Source organism: Macrotis lagotis, chromosome X, assembly GCF_037893015.1.
Source record: "Macrotis lagotis isolate mMagLag1 chromosome X, bilby.v1.9.chrom.fasta, whole genome shotgun sequence".
Lineage (NCBI taxonomy): Eukaryota > Metazoa > Chordata > Mammalia > Peramelemorphia > Peramelidae > Macrotis > Macrotis lagotis.
In genome coordinates this window covers 644,787,801-644,807,489 of record NC_133666.1, presented here as the reverse complement: position 1 = coordinate 644,807,489, position 19,689 = coordinate 644,787,801, and the positions used below count along the sequence as shown (strand labels likewise).

At 40.4% G+C, this 19,689-nt stretch overlaps 1 protein-coding gene across 7 annotated transcripts in view; it reads right to left on the bottom strand.

The window, feature by feature from the left end:
• The window catches only part of STK11 (serine/threonine kinase 11), a 178,549-nt gene that overhangs the window by 47,094 nt on the left and 111,766 nt on the right, over positions 1 to 19,689 (bottom strand). For all 7 annotated transcript variants that reach the window (XR_012472088.1, XM_074204528.1, XM_074204529.1 and 4 more), the window contains one exon: positions 14,157 to 14,214. Coding sequence is in view for 6 of the 7 variants with exons in the window: in XM_074204528.1 (XP_074060629.1) it covers positions 14,157 to 14,214 (58 nt within the window). In the remaining variant the exon portion in view is untranslated. The remainder of the gene's footprint in view (positions 1 to 14,156; positions 14,215 to 19,689) is intronic.

Sequence of the window (19,689 nt, the reverse complement as noted above, 5' to 3'; positions counted from 1 at the left end):
AATAGTCCAGATGAACACCTGGGCTGGGTACTCTAAACTTAAAGAGATGTCATGGTTCCTTTGAGCTGTTTCAATTCTGCCTTCTTCAGAGAGTGCAGCACCCTTACTAATAAGGGCACACCATGCTGGGAGGTCCTGTGCCAGTGTCTCCCATCCTATACAATCTAATTCTAAAATTCTTCAATGAGACCATCAGGGTGTCTTGGTATCACTTCTTCTGACCCCTTTGTGAGCACTTGCTCTGTCTGAGTTCTCCATAAAATAGCTTTTTTTGGCAAGCATATGTCTGACATTCTAACAACATGTACAACCCATTTGTAGTTGCACTCTCTGTAGTAATGCTGGAATGCTAGTCGGTTTAGCTTGAGAAAGGACCTCAGTGTCTAGTATCTTCTTTTGCCAGATGACCTTCAGAATCTTCCTAAAACAATTAAAATAGAAGCGATTCAGTTTCCTGATGGTGCTGTTAGACTGTCCAGGTTTCACAGGTGTATAGCAATGAGGTCAGTACAATGGCTCTGTAGACCTTCAGTTTTGTAGTTAGTCTAATACCTTTCTCTCACACTTTTTTTCCCCTAATTTATTTATTGTTGAATTTTTCAATTTTTTCCTACTCTTGCTTCCCTCCCCCCACTCCCCACAGAAGGCAGTATATAAGTCTTTACGTTGTTTCTATGCTATACATTGATTAAAGTTGAATGTGTTGAAAGAGAAATCATATCCTTAAGGGAAAAACAAAATATAAGAAATAGCAAGATTACATAATAATATAATGGTTTTTAAAAAATGAAAGGTAATAGTCTTTGGTGTTTGTTTAAACTCCAGAATTCTTTCTTTGGCTACAGATGGTATTCTCCATCACAGAAAACCTAAAATTGTGCCTGATTGTTGCACTGATGGAATAAGCAAGTCCATTAAGATTGATCATCACTCCCATGTTGCTGTTAGGGTGTACAGTGTTCTTCTGGTTCTGCTAATCTTGCTCAGTATCAGTTCATGCAAATCCTTCCAGGCTTCTCTGAATTCCCATCCCTCCTGGTTTCTAATAGAACAGTAATGTTCCACAATGTATATGTACCACAATTTGTTCATCCATTCCCCAATTGATGGACATTTGCTCAATTTTCAACTCTTTGCTATAACAAACAGGGCTGCTATGAATATTTTTGTACAAGTGATGTTTTTACCCTTTTTCATCATCTCTTCAGAGTATATTCCCAGTAGTGGTGTTGCTTGATTAAAGGGTATGCACATTTTTATTTGGGCATAATTCCAAATTGCCCTCCAGAAAGGTTGGATGAGTTCACAGCTCCGCCAACAATGCATTAGTGTCCCATATTTCCCACATCCTCTCCAACATTGATTATTGTCCTTTCTGGTCATATGAGGTGGTACCTCAGAGATGCTTTAATTTGCATTTCTCTCATCAGTAAAGACTTAGAGTAGTATTTCACATGACTATGAATTGCTTTAATGTCCTCATTTGTAAATTGCCTCTGCATATCCTTTGACCATTTGTCAACTGTCTCCCACACTTTTTTTTTTTTTGGAGCTTCCTAAATACTGAGTCAGCTCTGGCAATACAAGTATCAGTCTCATTGTTAAATATGTACCTCCTTGGAAAGTACACGGCCAAGGTAAATGAACTTGTCCACAACAATCAAAACTTCTCCATTTGCTGGAATTGAAGGTTCCACATATGGATGGTGTGGTGCTGGCTGATGGAGTACCTGGGTTTTCTTGGTGTTAGACCAAAATGAGCACAAGCAGCACAATTGATCCATACTTTGCTACATCTCAGCTTAAGAGGCTGCACTAAGTGCACAGTCATCTGCAAACAGAAAATCATGCATCAACTTTGGTCTTGGCTTGTAGCCTTTTGAAGTTGAAGAATTTGCCATCAGTAGTAGATGATTTGAGGCCATGTTCATCTTCAGTGAAGCATTTGATGTCATGGTTGAAAATATCATGCTAAAAAGTATGGAAGCAAGGACACATCCTTTCTTCATTCCATTGATGACTGGAAGATCTCAGGAGCATTGTTCACTATCCAGAACTCGGCCAAGCATACCATCATGAAATTGACGTATAATACAGATGAACTCTGGGCAAACAAATTTTGACATAATTTTCCATAAACCCTTATGACTGGCACTATCAAAGACATTGGTCAGATCTACAAATGTTGTATATACACACTTCTGTTCTATTCCTGGCATTTTTCATGGAGTCGTTGGGCAGCAAACAACATACTGACTGTTCCTCGACCCTTTCTGAAGCCACACTGGCTCTCAGGAAGGTGACCCATTTTTCAGATCAAGGATCAGCCTATTGAGAAGAACTCCTGGCAAGAATCTTACCAGCAATGACTAAAAGAGAAATACCTTGTGATTGTCACAGGACAATCTATTCCCTTTACCTTTATAGAGATGGATGATGGAGGTGCCCTTGAATTCTTGGGGGATAACCTCTTCATGCCATATAACCTGGAAAATTTCAGTCAGTTTTTGGATAAGAAGTGGACCCTCCACCTTGTAGATCTCAGCTAGAATAGAATCAGCACCAAGTGCTTTGCCACTTAAAAGGAGCCTTATAGCATTCAAAACCTCTTCTATAGTTGGAACTTCAGCTAAGGAATGAATGAATGACTTTAACTTGAGGTAAGCAAGTCAATGGCTTCTGCACTGATTGATGATGGTCTGTTAAGAACACTAAGGAAGTTGGGGCAGCTAGATGGCACAGAGGATAGAGCACCAGCCCTGGAGTCAGGACGACCCGAGTTCAAATCCAGCCCAACACTTAATAATTGCCTAGCTGTTTGACCTCGGGAAAGTCACTTAACCTCTTTGCCTTATATAAAATTAAAAAAAAAAAAAGAACACTACAGAAGTGTTCAGTCCATCTCTCTAGGACCAAGTCCTTATTGTTAATCAATGTGGATCCATCAGCACGGAGTAGTTGAGATGCACCATATGTCTTTGGCCGATAAACAACTTCATAAATAGCATAAATGGTGGATTTGAGAATGTCTGAATAGAGATGATATTTGAATCCAAAAAGGCTGATGAGATTACCAAATGAAATATTTGTTTAATCATTTTCAGCCATTGACTCTTCATGACCCCATTTGGGGTCTTCTTGGCAAAGATATTGATTTGCCATTTCCTTTTCCAGCTCACTTTAGAGAAGGAAACTGAAGCAACAGGGTTAAGTGACTTGGTCAGGATCACACAGCTGAGTGTGTCTGAGGCTAGATTTGAAAATGAGTCTTCCTGGCTCCAAGGACTAGTACTCTCTCTACTTCACCACCTAGCAGTTCCAAAATAAACAATATAGAGGGAAAAGAGAAGAGGACAAAGAAGTCCTGTAGGACTCCTTCAAAAAATGGGTATGACTTTTGCAGGATGAAGATCCAGCAAAGGAGGTTTAGCAGGACAGGTCAGATAGGTAAGAAGAGACTAAGAAAGAATAGTATCACAGAAAACAGAGATAAGACAATATCAAGGAGAAGAGCATGAATAACAATGTCAAATGCTGTAGAATGAGTGATCAAGGAAGATGAGGATTAAGAAGAGGTCACTGAATTTTGACATTGGAGAAAGCATTTTAGTTGTATATAAGATCAGAAGTCAGACTGTCAAATGTTAAAAAAAGAATGAAAGGAAGCAGAGGCACCTATTTTATATGACCTTTTGAAGGAGTTTAGCCACGAAGGGAGAAGAAATATGAGTCAATAGCTGAGAGGGTGGAGAAGTCACCGGAGGTTTTTGAAGAGATGTTAAAAGTTTGGTATATTTGTGTTGAGTGAGTGGTGAGTTAATTAGGGAGATGTAAAAAGATTGCCTTATAAGAAATTATCCAACATAAATTTAAAGTGGACCCAATCAGTAGCTAGGTGGTGCGGTGGATGGAGTGTGGAATCAGGAAGACTAATTTTCCTGAATTCAAATTCAGCTTCAGACATGTGCTAATTGTATGTGACCCCAGGCAAGACACTCAACACTGTTTGCCTCAGTTTTCTCTCCTGTAAAATGAGCTGGAGAAGGAATGGCAAACCAGTCTAGGATCTCTACCAAGAAAACCCCAAATGGGATCCCAAAGTTACACAACTGGAAAAAAAACAAAAACAAAATGGGGATAATCTCCAACAATATTGATTTCATAAAGTTGTCGCAAGTTCTTTGAAAAGAGGAATTTCAGCTATTATTTTGTACAATTAGTGCCCCTGGTTCTGAAGCTCTTAAAAAAAAAGGAAATGTGGATTTTTCTTTTCCTTTTAAAAACTACATGTCATCCTTAAGAAAGAGGGAGAGAAGTTGACTACAGTAATGAAGGGAGTTGCTAGAAAGAAACTCCCTGGGGATTAGCCAGGGAACTAGTAAAGGGCAGAGATCCTAGGATATGGGAGCTGACCCCCATTTCTCTGGCTAACCCTTCTGTCTGATTTAAGCAGGCCAGTTAATCATCGGTCTGTACAGAGCCATCTGGGCTGCTGAAACCATTCATTCATGTCCTCTTCAGGGACAACTCAAATATTTCCATATGTATTTATGTTAATGAAGATAGCACTGACCAAGAGGGGGATTTAATTAACTACAAAGAGACCAGTAGGAGGGATGATCTCCAGATTAAAAAAAGGAGACTCCAACACCTGGTATCTATAGTGTTATTTACTGGGAAGCTGTGTGTTGGCCTAAAGTGCCAGTGACCTAAACCAAGCTGTGGACTCAAGTGTCAGGAAAAAGCTTCCTGAGGCCTTAGGATATGGGAGGAGACAGAACTTCATCTCCTACAGTTATCCTCAGGGAGTCCTCCCCTCCTTTCCTACCCACCATCTTCTAACATTGCAGTCAGGCCTCTAGAGAGGAGAAAGGGAACACAGCCTGTTTCCTTCTGTATTTGCATTTCTGCTTAACAGGCTTATCTTATCAGCTCACCTAGATACCATGATACTTTGCTGGATGCCATGGTGACAAGTACCATAGAAACAAGGTCTTGGTTCATTCAATATGGAGATGGTCTATTAGCATTCACTCAAGTGAACCAGGAGAAAGTGACCATTTGGAAACCTCTGCCTGTTTCTCCCCTGCCAGTGCTCAATGGAGGGCAGCCTCTGCTGAGTGGCATAGGATGGGTTGTATTTCAAGAAGTTTATTTTTTGACCTCTAAGTGATTCCTTAGGAAAGTTGACCTCTAGCATAGGCATAGTTCCTTTAAGTCATTTCCATCAGGTCAGCCAGATTCCAAAGTTTATAGTCAAGTCACAGCCATTCTTTGCCAGGGTAAATGTAGTGGTTTATGGGAAGGAAGAGGATTTTTACATTAGGCCCCAGAAGGCAATTTTCTGCCCCAAAGTCTGAATTTGTTATCTTATTAAAAAAAGGTTTAAAGAACCCACACACTCACAAAACTATAATCTCCTATCTTCCAATTTTCGATTGTGAACATTGCCAAAATCAAAGGTCAAACAGAATTAACTGCAAGCAAAGCTGGAGGGATTTGGAGTGACTGTCAAAGGACCTAAGCAGATGAGGGAGAATGAAAGGGAAGAGAGGGTGCCTCACATAACAGTCAGATGAGTCTCACTCTTGATACAGGAAAGGGATTTCTCTTGATTCCCAAACCCTCATTTATCATAAGGTCTTACATGCAAAGGTGGAGAGGCAATAAAGTGTTAGGGGAAATCACAGAATGACACTGGTAGAAGGTTCCATAAAATTGTCAGGGGCTCAGAGGACCATCAGAACACCAAATGTCCAAGCAGGAAAGGTTCTTGCATTACTTTAATAGACTAAGGGCCTCATTTTACAGAAGGAAAAAGTGAACATAAGATTGGAAAATGACTTCAACATATTGAGATTAGAATTCTATGTCTCTTGACTATACTTATCCCCCCCTCTATACTATTCCTAAAGTATTAAAGTGATTTTACTAAAATTAACTCTTTAGACACATGGTTGGGTAGGCAGAAAGAAATGGAAAAAAAGGACCATAGGGATGGGTGGGAAAGTGTTACACATAGACCCAGTAACTCTTACCACTCCACAAAACCAATTAATTGAAATGGCACCCAGTCAGACTGGTGGCTCAACAAAAACCAGAGGGTACCTTTGTTCAAAGAGTCATAGGAATTGAAAAATCTTCCAGTTGACAAGAAATGAAATCTTGCCAGGGAGGCAGGAATGGCAAGAGAAATCAGCATTTAATGAGTACTTTTCATCTGGCAGCTCATACAATTATAAATCAAACCCTTATTCTTTTTACATCAGAACTTCCTTATTCATTTTAAGGCATTCTTGCTCCTCCTCTACAGCACAGAAAGTCACTAGAGAAGCAGTTTGGGGCCTGTCACTTCCAAATGCAAGAAGGATTATTAATCTGTCAATACTACAAAAATAGAGGAGGTTTCAGGCCCTCTGTGAGCTACCTAAGGGCTTACCTAAGGGCTTAGTGTCAGGCTAACTGAACTAACTTGGTTGCATCCAGAATCTCTGAATTGTATCACTTTTACCTAGCTCCCCATCTTCCCTTCTGCTCCCTTCATGGCTTTCCTGAGTAAAGACTTCTGAGTCACTGGGTAATATTAATATCAAACAAAAGCTACAGTTCACTTCTGCCCTTTTCCATGCCACCCATAGTCTTAGCTGTTAGGGGATAAATCCTTCATCATTGAGACCTCAACAAATGCTTTCCAGATGCTCTCTCAGCAAGATCTACCCCAAGGTCATAGACAGAACTCATTTGCCAAAGGGTATAGGATGTGAAAAGGTTAAAGGTCAGGCATTCAAGGATCTTTCTTTCTCTGCACACGTCCATACATACAGTCAAAGACACAGAAACACACACTCTCTAAAGGAACGAAGACCCTCAACTTTTGGGACAAAATAGGGAAATCAGATCCAAAAGGAAAAGGACAAAGATGACAGATTTGGAACTAAAAATGACCTTAGAGATCACTACACTTATTTAAGGAATAAAGAGCTGAAGGTCAGCATCTTCACAGATGTACAGTTTGCCCCAAGAACACTTGGCTTGCCATCACAGATGAGCAGAAACAACCACTACGAAGGGGGAAGGGTACACCTTTGCTTTTAGTGGGTGGTTGGGGCATGGGTTGACAAAGTCTTTTTAAGATTGATAGCCCCTTTTTACCTAGCTATATGGCCTTGGGCAAGCCACTTAATCCCATTTGCTTTGCAAAAACTAAAAAATAAATAAATAAATAAATAAAAAAGATTGATAGCTCCAACACTACTGTACTGTTGCTGGAGTGGTGAACTGATCCAACCCTTTTAGAGAGCAATTTGGAATTATGCCCATAGGTCAATAAAACTGTGCATACCCTTGATCCAGCAAAGTCACTACTGAGTCTGTATCCTGAAGAGATCGTGATCAAGGGTAAAAACTTCACATGTACAAAAATATTCATAGCAGTTCTGTTTGTAGTGGCAAACAACTGAAAATCTAGAGGATGCCCATCAATTGGGGAATAGCTGAACAAACTGTGGTATATGTATGCATGCGTTGGAACACTATGAGTCTATAAGGAATCATGAGGGATGGGACTTGACAACAGCCTGGAAAGATTTGCACGAATTGATGCTGAGTGAAGTGAGCAGAACCAGAAGAATATCATACACACTAATAGTAACACTCAGTGATGATCAACTATGATGGATTTGTTCATTTCAGCAGTACAGTGATCAAGGACAAGTCTAAAAGATTTGTGATGGAAAGTACTATCCATATCCAGAGAAGCAACTGTGGAGTTTAAATGCAGACCAAAGCTTCTTATCTTCCTTTTTAGAAGTTGTCTTATGTATTGTTTTTTTCTTTCTAATGTTTTTCCCTGTTTTGACTTGATTTCTTCTTGCACAACATGATTAATATGGCTCTATGTTTAGCATTGTTATACATGTATAGCCTATATTACTGGATTGCTTTCTGTTGGGAGAAGGGGGAGAGAAAGGAGAGAGAAAAATGTGAAATTCAAAATCTTGCAAAAAACAATAGTTGAAAACTATCTTTGCATGTAGTTGTAAAGATAAATATGTGTATGTGTCTATATGTCTATATATATTATATATGTGTGTATATATATATATATATATATATATATATATATATATATATATAATTGATAGCATAACAATTACAATAGATGCTACAGGACCACTGGGTCACCCCCTCCCCCAGCTCCAGAGTGAGCAAGCAGCATAATCGTGCCTGCCTGGGACTGAGAAAATGAAGGAGACAAAGGCAAGACTGTTGTCTTGGAAACAGGGACTGATGGCGAATCCAGCCTCGCCCCCATCACTTTCAATTTTCTTTCAAGTGCTCCAGGAGAGTCATGGAAGCAAAGTTCCCCAAGGCAGCAGCTGCCTCTTGACTAACAAAGCCCAGAAGAAGGAACAGAGGCTGTCACTGCTATGGTGGAGCCATACATTATCTCCCTGTCACCCTCTTCTTGCCGGGAGACCCCAGAGAGGTGTCTGACCTCAGAGGGGACACATTTCCAGTGTGGGGGGCCCAATTTGGGCTGCTGCAAAATTAGATAACTCTTTAGCCTTTCAACTGGCAAGAAGACTGAATAGCTCATGGTAGGAAGGCAGGTGAGATAAGGGATTTACATCTCTGCATATGGATTTTCTGGTGCTGGTGAATTCTTAAGATAAAGGATTTTATGTGGTAAATGAAAACCAGAAATCTGAGTCTTTTTCTCAAGCAGCTCATTTCACACAAAACCATTAACTGATGCTCTGAGGACTAAAGCAGTATTGTCTAGACTAACTAAGTTTTCCTAAGCAAAACACATTAAAAGCTAAAAAGGGAGGACTCTCAAAATGATCACTCACTGTAGAATCACGGGTAGATTTACCTTTTCCTTAAAAGGAGCAAGTTGGCCAATGTTTGCTTGCTATCCACCAACCAGTTTACCCCAACTGCATCCCAAGGGGAATTCACTTTCCAGAGCTGCCAATCTAAAGCACAAAGAGGCAGTAGAGGATCTGGGGACTGTGATCAAGAAGGCCACAGATTGCAGCTGACGTAAAGTGAAACCCACCCTACTTCCAGGACAAGTGTTGGAGTCTCAAATCCCTCCTTGTGAACCAGCATGAAAAATAATAGAAGAGCTTAGTGGAGAGGGAAGGGGCAAAGCCAGAGACCTTTGTCATTCAGAGGCCATATCAAACTTGAGACTGAGAGGGGTTCCCTGAAACCCATTTGTGCCAATCCAGGAGGCATGTCCAGGGCACCTCAGCCTTGTAAGGAGGTGTTCTGGGAAGAAAAGCAGCTTTGGCTGCAGCAGCAGCTGAGCCCAATGAAGAGGAAAGCGATCCTGTCCTTCCAAACGTGTGAGGTTTTCAGTCCCTGGGGCCAGCATCTCCGTTTGCACTCTCCTGCAAGCTCTGCCTACCCGGAGAGTCTTTGGGGCCCCAACTGGGAAATGTTGCAATTTTTTTTTTGCTATCAGGCAGGAGAATGCTAGAATCAAATTCATGGACATCCCCCCAACATGTGTCCCGCTGCTGGTAAATAAGCTCTAATACTTGAAAATTTGAACTGAATAATTTCAATCCCACCTGCCAAGATCCATTCCCTACCTCCCCAACTCCAAACCCCATGGGCCTCACACTGATGGTCTAGGAGGAGCCTGGAGTCTGTGTCAGACATATATGGATCAGGTGAAAGAACTGAGAATGTTGAACCTGAAGAGAAGATTGGTGAGGAGGGAGTACTGAAATCATTGCCTTCAAAGATGTGAAGAGCTGCCATATTTAGGAGTGATTATAGACTTATTCTGCTCAGTTACAGTGGAGCAATTGTTACAAAGAGTCAGATTTCAGCTCAGTAATGGCAAAACAACCAGAAGCCCACAACAATAAAATGGACTACCTTGAAGGAGGTTAAGCTCCCCATCCCTGGAAGTCTTCAAGCAGAAGTTGGGGGCTGGCAGGACAGTGTAGTGAAAAGCATACAACAATTGGAACCAGGAAAACTTGGGCCTCAATGTTCTACGTGCTCAAGTGCCCGCTCTTTCCTACCTATATGATCCTAGGGCAAGTCACCCCTTTCTCATAGCCTCAGTTTTCTCAAGTGTTAGATGAGAGATGGCTTCCGAGATCCTCTTTAGCTCTATATCATGATTTTTAATATCCTATTTTGATGAAGAAAATGAAAGGAAAGCAAAGAGGTAGCAGATACCTATTTCCTTTGTTCAATGGTTGGTGGTTCATAGAAGACCTTAGAAAAGACCTTAGGGTCATTTAGTCCAAACCCTCATTTTATATAGGATGATGAAGTGACCTGTTTAGTCAGAAAGTGGCAGAGTTAGGATTTGAATCCAGGCCCCAAGACTCCAAAATCTAGTCCACTGCCTTTAGGAGTACTGCACTGTCTTACCACTACTCTATCACCCCCATACCCAGCATGTTGTCCCTGCTCCCCTGGAGATAGTCACTGGGTCTAGAGAGGGGCAAAGGGCAAAAGAAAATGGGAGTAGTGGAAAAGCTGAGAACACAGGGAAGAGGATCTTCAAATAAGAAAACACTCTGGAGTTGGACCAGTCATACACTCTGAAATTGTATAACCTATTTAAAACTGAAGCCAGACCAAAAAAGGGGCAGAAAAGAAAGAGCTGTCTCAACAGATGAGTGCCAGGAGGGATGACTTCCCAAGAGATTATAAGGCTGAATTCCTCAAGGGAACACTCAAAACTCTAGCGGCAAATACAGATATGACACAGATGAGTCTGTGAGCCTTTTTGCCAAACAGGCAGCCCAGCTGAGCTACAGACCAGTGGCTTACCTAGCTCCATAGAGGGGCTTCCCATCCTATGACTTCCATGATCATGCCTGTTCTATGATGCTCCAGAGTGACCAAAATGCTAAATCAGAAATTTAAGTTCTCCACAATCCCAGTTCAAACAGGGACTATTTGATGAAGTCATTTGCTGTTCTGTGCCTCCTATGCTTCACATGTTGGGAAGGCCTCTTATGCTAGCAGAACACAAACTTAGGCATTTCTGCCAAGGCTGAAGTACCTTTGGGGGTACAGATCTGACAACAAACTCTTTCCATTTGTCAGACCCAGATCAGATTAGTTAAGTGTCTCCATGCTTAATGAAGGTGGGTCATGAAAAGAAACCCTGCTTTTGGGGCATGGCAACTCACTGAACCAACTTCTGAGACCACTACCCCCCCTCCCCACCCAGGCTCTACAGTCTGTAGCATTTAACTCTCCAGGACTCTGTTTTCCTGAAAGGGAAGATCTGACCAGGGTTCTCCCCAACTCATTCAACTCTAGGGGCTTGCTCTTGTGTTTAGTCTCTCCGCTTCCCCACTGCTGAACTGGTCTTGGCAGTCTCTGTAGTCAGGAATCCAGCTGATCCAATCTCGGTTTTTTCCTTCTCCATAGCATACCATCTTCTGCAACTTCTGCCTTTTGTACTAGATAAGATGCTGGAAATTCACTCCCTGCCACGGGTCTACCTCCCAGAGTCCCTCTCTTCCTTTAAGATGTAACTCAGGCATTATCTTCTGCATGAGTCTTTCTTATTGGTCTTCCACCCCACCCCCCAAGTATTTGACTATTTTGAATATGTGTATATTGAGTTGTTTTATATTCACATTGTATAGGCATGTTATATATGTGCTTGTTGTCTTCCCTATTGAAATGAAGACTCCATGAGAACAGGGTTCATTCTCTTCCTTGTGTTCCCAGCAACTAAAGCCTGGTGCTTAATGAACACTTGCACCAAAGGGACTTTAAGTCAAGGCTTCTTCACTTTTTTGTGTACTATGGATCTTTTCAGCAATCTAGTGAGATTTAAGGATCCAATTCTCAGAATATTGTTATGAAAAGCAAAAAATTTACAATGATCTCCAATTATATTGAAATGTAGTTATCAAAGCATTAAAAAAAAGTTCCTGGATTTCTGGTGAGAGTCTAGATGAACTTTAAGGTCCATTTAAGGTCTCTATCTAAACGAATTCAAGCCTGTAATTCAATTTGACAAACATATATTTAGCACCTTAAATAACGAAGGGATGGTTCTGTGTGCTGGGAATTAAGCTTTCATTCTATAAAGGAACATACATGATTTACAGGTAAAGAAATGCAAGATCTTGAGGTGGGGGTTGGTGGTTGGTGGTGAGAGGATTTACTACAAAAGGTGGCAGCATCTGAGTTAGGAAAGGCAGTAGGTGGAGATGAAGAGGGAGGGCATTTCAAGGGGAGTAGCTAATCAAAAATTCCTGGACTCAAAGAGGTACAGATGAAGAAGGAGGGCATTCCAGAGATACAAGTCCAAGCCCAGAAGCATAAGTTGGAATGCTAAGCTGGGGGAACAAACAATCAGCCAATCTGTTTAGTACACACAGTTAATAAAGTTGGGTAAAATGAAACAGCTGAAAGTTAGACTGATGATAGGCTTTAGAAGCCAAGCTGGACGGATTTTAGTTTAAATTAGAGGGAGTAGATAGCAAGTAAAAGATTTTTGAACAGAGGAGTAACATGAAGATGCTTTGATCTTAGAAGCTGTGTAGAAAGGATGGATTGGAGAAAGAAATTAGAAACAAAGAAACAAATTAGAAGGCAGTTGAGACAACTTGCAAAAGAATTTCAAATAAAGGAGAAAAGAGATATATGGTAGTGTCCAAGCAGAACTGGCAAGACTTGGCAACTGATCTGATCTGGGGGGAGGAAGAGGGAAGGATCATGGAGGATTTGTTCCTGAGTTCCTGTGAACACTGATGACCAGAAAGATGGTGGTGGCCACAACAGAAGGAACTATGGAGGAAGGGCAGATAGTTTGTCACTATAGTTTGTGGTGAGAAACAAGAGAGGGGACGTGTTGAATTTGAGATACTAATGGAAGACTCAAGTAGAAAAAGGGAGCACATGATATTAGGATTGTCTACCTTTAAGTCATCTAAAAAGATGTTAACTGAAACCACTGGAGGGGATGAGATCATTGAAAGATAGATCAGAAAGTTGTTCTACAAGAAGACTTTAGGGAAGATCTAAAGTTAGCAGGAGGACAAGGATGAGATCCAACTAAGAAAGTTAAGGAAAAGTTGGGAAAAGTAGGATGGAAATAAGTAAAGATCCATTTTGACTCAGGCCTATGAAATGTCTTAATTCTAGTCTACTTTTCCCTATCCATTTTAACCGACTTAATATTAAAGAGGGCAACAACTGGTAATGCAGCATCGTCTTGGGAGAAGTTTACCTTCCTGCTTAAACAATCCACTAACGAAACTATTAAGACAATCTAAGCATCTGGTAACATTAAATCTGTAGGGCTTATTTTCCTCTCTCACTCACATCCTCCCTTCCCCCTCTCATAATCCACATCACATATATATGTATATGTGAAAGCATATCATTTTTGTCTCACAGGAAAATAGCACCAGACTTGAGAGTCCCAAGACTTGGTTTGATGTGATTCTTGGCCTTGTTATAAATTAGCTATGTGGCCCTGGAAAAGTCACATAGTTCCTCTCTGCCTGGGTTCCAACCTGTCAACTCTTCCATGACTCAGGACCCACTACCTTCTGGGGCAAATGATTCCCCTCTGGGCCTGCTCTCCTTGTTAGGAAATGTTTTGTTATGTCGAGCTAAAAATTGCCTCTCTGCAACAACCACCTATTGCTCCATGTTCTCCATTCCCTTCCAGTCTATAACACAGCATGATTATGACCTAGGTTCAAATCCCAAATATATCACTCACTAGCTGTGTGACCTTGAGCGAGTCATTTTACGCCCTTACTCCAATCCTGAGTCCACATCAGTAAAATGGAGTACTGCTTATATTAAGCTTCTTTACAAGGCTGATGTGAGGATCAAGGGAGATATGGATAATTTATTTTGTAAAGTCCTTTTTAAACATCAAGTGCCATACAAATGTCAGCTATTATCATTCCATTTGACATTTTCTGGTAAGAAATTTAAAACACCAGTAGAAAACCCCATATAAATACACAAAATAAAAAATGGGAAGGAGAATGAAGGGTAAGAGTGGGAATGACACATACTCATTTGAAGACACTATTAAGAGAAAGAGAAAGCTGACTGAGGGACTTCTACATGTTCGTGGTCAATTACCGAGCAGAGAAGCCTGGGAGAAAGCTCAAATTTGTAGGAACACTCACTTGTGCTGCCGTATCTGCTGTATTGAAAATCTCTTGGATGGTTCATATTCAAGCATGCCTGGAAATGGGGGAAAAAACCATTAAGTTGTAAGTCTGAGGTGAAGAAAAAAGAACCCCCAATATACTATCCTATTCTCCCCTTCTTGTCCCCCAATATGCTGTTCCTCCTGTTCTGATGAGGCACCCCAGCAATTAGAAAAGGCAGCATTCTGTAGTGAAAGAACACAGGAGACTTGAGCTCTGGTTCCACCAAGGATACCTACCCTATGTGATTCCAGACAGACTATTTAACCCCTTAAAAGCCCAGTGTCATCAGGAGCTTCTTGTGGGGAATTCAAGTTTACTTAAAATGCTCAAAAACTGCTCTATGAATCTAAGCTACTGGTCCCATTTTCATACTTTGGCCTAGAAGGCTAGGGCAGGGGAGCACAAGCATTGGTGGGTCCTACAAACTACAAAAGCCCAAGGTACAAACTCAAACCAAATAGATGACTAAAAAGTCCCTGGTTTGCCTGATATTATTCCCACCTTGTGTACCTCTGCCTCTTGCCCCATCAAGGCTTGGAGCAAATGCTACCTTGTGCCTCCTTCCAAGAAGCTATTTGTAGTCCTCTCCCTTGTCATCATGTATTTTGTTTTTAATCTCTCATATAATCCTCAGAGAACATCACATCTCACTCAAATGCATTTAGAAGTAGAAGGGATCTTAGAGGCTATCCAATTCATTTTATGGATGAGGAACCTGAAGCCCAGATAGCATAAAAGACTACCCCAAGGTCACACAGGCTGTGTGGCAAAGCCATAGTTTGAGGACCAATGGCTTCTCCACCTCCAAAACTTAAGCTTTCCCTAATACACTGTTTCTTGCCAAATGGAGAATCCTGCTTTCCACTGATAGAATATAAGCTCCTCGAGGGCAAGACATTTCAATATTTGATTATTGTTTTAAACCTATGTGCCAGATTTTGTGCTGGGGGCTAGTACAATATCTGGCCCATAGAGGTGCTTAATAAACATTTCATTAATTGATGGACTGATTTGTTTGGAGAGGTCCATTCCCAGAAGGTTGGCCAGAGAGACTCAAGAAACGTCTACTAAGATGTAAAAGGGCAGAGGGAGGATGCAAAGTGGATGAGCTCAGAGATCTTTTGAAGTTGACATTATCATCATAATATTTAAAATTCAAGGATCCTCATCTTTCTGGTTCTCCAGCTCACAGGTAAGAAACATCACTAGCTGAAGACACTCAGATGGTGGGCCCTCTTGCCACCTGCTGGACACCTTATGTAACAAGAATTAAACTCAAATCAGTTTAACAAACATTTATTTATGTCTTCTATGTGTAGGGCCCTACTGAAGAGAACAGAAATAAGGCTACAACACAGGTTCTTCTCAAACCTCATGGAGTTTATTTAATAATCAAGGTACCCCATACTGCTGGCTTTGTCAAGCAGAAAGCTGGGACTGGAAGACAAGTGGATTCAAGATAATTTCTAAATTATGGTGGAAGAGGGGGAAAGACAGTTCCCCCCATTTCATTTTGTGGTTCTCATGATAACACAAGCCTGTACACTAAGATGTTTAAACTAAGACTTCATGCAACTTCACCTCCTCCCTTTATAAAAGAAACACAACAGCTGGAGCCCAACAGTAAAGTAAGCAAGCAGGGTTTCACCCTTACTGTTCTCTAATTTCCATCTGGACCTATCCTCCTAAGAAACCAAGAAGATGCCTTCATAGTATGATAAGATTTCTCCCCCAAAGTCCCTAACTACATTTGATTGGCCAGATGAAAGTCAGATAATGATCAGGAAAATGTATTGCACAGAGATATAATACTGACCCACTATAGGAGAGGTAAACATATTTGTTTGGTGACCATACACTTTAAAGCAAACTAGAAAGATCCCTTATCAGAGAATCAACTTCATGATTATTTCAAAGAAGGCAGTGGGTCAAATCTGACAATATCACAAGTGTAGTTGCTAATAGCAAAGACAGTTTTGAATTTGGATTCCTAAAGGAGTCCTTCAACTTTTGCTAGATTAGGATTCTAGGATAAAAACTTACACCTTTTCCCCCAAATTTGCTAATAATAATAATTGCATCCACAAAATATACTACATATCTAGATTAAAAAATTTCTAAGATGTGGTTGAATGGATTTAATTTGAAGAATTTCCAGAAAGATTACACATGGGAAATGTAACATATGAGAGTGGCTGCATGCATAGCGAACAGTTGAACCAGTCGAGGGGGTCCCCATGAGATAAGATGATGAATCACTGAAGCAATAACAACTCCCACTTATACAGGATGTCCCCAAAATCTTAATTGCAGTATACTAAAATTTGGGACATCTTACTTGGTAGTTTACAGTTTACAAAATGTTTTCCATACATCAATTCTGTAAGGAAGGGAACACAAGTATTATCTCTATGTTCCTGATGGAGAAGCAGGGTCTGACTTGCCTACAAGTTGGGAGTTATAGCTCCTCTGTGATAAAGGAATCTATAATCTGGGCCCCACCAATGGCTTTACCATGTACTGTAAGTATGATTTTGGGTATGTGACTTGGGCTGTCTCAGCCAAGTTTGGACTAGATTAGAAAATCTTATCCTGGTGATCTCCGCAGAGAATGGGGAGTAGGGAAGGGGCTAGAAGAGGCTAATTTCAAATTTGAATCTTTTCACAACTATATTTCTTTTTTTCTTAATTTTTATTTAAGGCTTAAGTGACTTGCCCAAGGTCCCACAGCTAGGCAATTATTAAGTGTCTGAAGCTAAATTTGAACTCAGGTCCTCCTGACTCAAGGACCTGCTCTATTTACTGCACCACCTAGCTGCCCTTCACAACTGTATTTTAACATAATTGTCTTTCTTTGTAATCCTATATATACTCAGTTCTCATGTAACATAAGTGGATGCTCACAGACCTCCACCTGCCCTCAAAGGTTTCACCTGATCCATCACCTCAGTGGCTTCAGTGCCTGGATGAAGGACCCTAACCTCGGACTTGCACTGGTATTTCTGCTACTTGCCCTTTAAAAAACCCCAAACTGTATATACTTTATTTCATGAACTTAATAAAATAATTCAGAGCCAGGATTCATAAAGGTCCATGATACCATTCCCTGGTGGTCTAGACTGGGGTGGGGAGTGTGTGTAAAAGACCTGAGAAATCATTTGGTCTAGGCACTGCCATGGCAACCACAGGCAGGACTCGAAATTCAATAAATCAAGGAGTTTTTAGGTATGAATGTATTAAATATTTATCCAAATATGATGTTACAAATATCCAAATGACCCTTGGCAGAACCATTCCTGGACTAGACTAATCTCTAATAAGATCTCCCACAGCTCTAAATGGGAAGTTCCAGGATTCCATGTAATTCCTGCTGTCTGTGTTTTGGGAAGTTATTAAAGAAGGCTAGTCTCAGAGAGAGGAAGAATGAGTCCAATTTGTGTATCAGACATTTACTAGCTTTGTGTCTCTAGTTAAGTGACTTGCCCTCTCTCAGTCTCAGTATCCTCAACTGTAAAATAAGAACAATAACATCTACCTCAGAAGGTTTTTGTGAGGATCAAGTTATATATGTACTGTTTTGTATACCTTGAAGCAATATAAAAGCTGTTATTATAGTTACTCTACATTTGGGAGTCAGGATGAATCTTGTTTCTGGCACTCTGTGACCCTAGGTTAATAATTTAACATGTGTGCCCTCACTCCTCCTTCTGTTAAGGGGAAAGGGAACACTCAACCTGATGGCCTCTGAGATCTCTTCTACATCTAAATTTAGGATTCTTTGTTATATCAGAATTCAAAGATCCAGATGTGTTTTCCTTAAATTGCTATGAAATTCAAGGATCTGCTGATCATCTTTTTATTCAATAACCAAAATTAGCAGAAAGAATAAATCCCTTAGTATTGATTAAACATCTGCTCTATCAGACACTCTGCAAGATGCTGGGAATATACAAGACAAAGTTAAACAGACCCTGCCCTGATGGAGCACACAGTCAACCAGACAAGACATAAAACAAAGTAATTTATGAAGGAGTCACTATACAATAAGTGGTAGAAAGGGGAAGAGATCTCAGAAGCCTTCAGGTAGAAAAAAGGATTGGCAAACTATGGTCCCTGTGCCCAATCAAGCATTCTTCACACTAGGGCTATTCAAAATAGGGGGTAAACAGCTGGATCCCTGATGGAGAAGGTGATGTAGAACTGAACCTTTTATCTGATATTAGGACCCCCTGATTTTGAATCTTAGCCCTGCCATTAAACAACTTTATTACTTTGCATAAATCATGTTCCCTCTTTGAGCCTAAGGTTTCTCTTCTGTCAGTCAAGGATGATACTGACCCCTTGGAGTCACATATTTTACCACTACATATTTAGCTATGGAGTCCTTCTCCCAGGTCATGATTGCTATAATTTTCCCTATCTGAAACTTATTCATACTCCTTGGACCTCCAAAAATCTTGCCTCTAATCCCCTAGAAGCCAATCTACTTATCTCTGGAGTATATGTCATGAGTATCCAACCCAATCATTCTTTTTGTTTGTTTGTTTTTTTGCAAGGCAGTGGGATTATGTGACTTGCCCAAAGTCACACAGAAAGGTAATTATTAAGCATCTGAGGCTGGATTTGAAGTCAGGTCCTCCTGATTCCAGCGCTGGTTCTCTATCTACTGTGCCACCTAGTTGCCCCCAACCCAATTATTCTTGATTGAGTTGAGTGCAACTATATTTACTAGCTGGTTCTAGACACCAGACCATAATTTACTTCAACATCTAATCCAGTTGTCCACCTAGGCCATCATGGCATCTGGTCTCCCATCATTATGTTCATCTCCGTCCCTACTTTCTATTTCTGTAAGCAGAGTCAACTGTTCTATACAGGAATTCACCAACTGACTCCCCAGATCAATACTCTCATATATTGTCTTCTCTTTTTTAATATTTTTATCCTCAGAGTTTAGCATATATTTTAATAAATGTTTGTTGAGACATTGTGTGATGATCAACTATGATAGACCAAGCTCCTCTCAGCAGTTCAGTGAATGAGGACAATTCTAAAAGACTTGTGATGGAAAATACCATTCACATCAAAAGAACTATGAAGTCTGAATGTAAATAAAAGTGTACTATTTTCACTTTAAAACTTGTTTTATGTTTCTCTTTTTTTCATGGATTTTTTCCCTTTAGTTCCGACTCTTTTGACTCTTCTTGCACAATATGTTTAATATGGAAATAAGTTAAACATGACAACACATATAACCTATATCAGATAACTTGCTGTCATGAGGAGGGAGGAGGGAAAGGAGGATATTAGAAAAGTGTGGAATTCAAAAGCTTACCAAAAGCTGAATATATGTCTGCATGCAATTGAAAAAATAACATTCAAAACAATTCTTGCTAATTTTTTTCATTCACTGTGAGAGATGTCTTTTGTAAACCTTAAAGTTTATGGAAGCACCTAAATGGTACAGTGGATAGAATGCTAGGACTGAAGTCAGAAAGACTCCTCT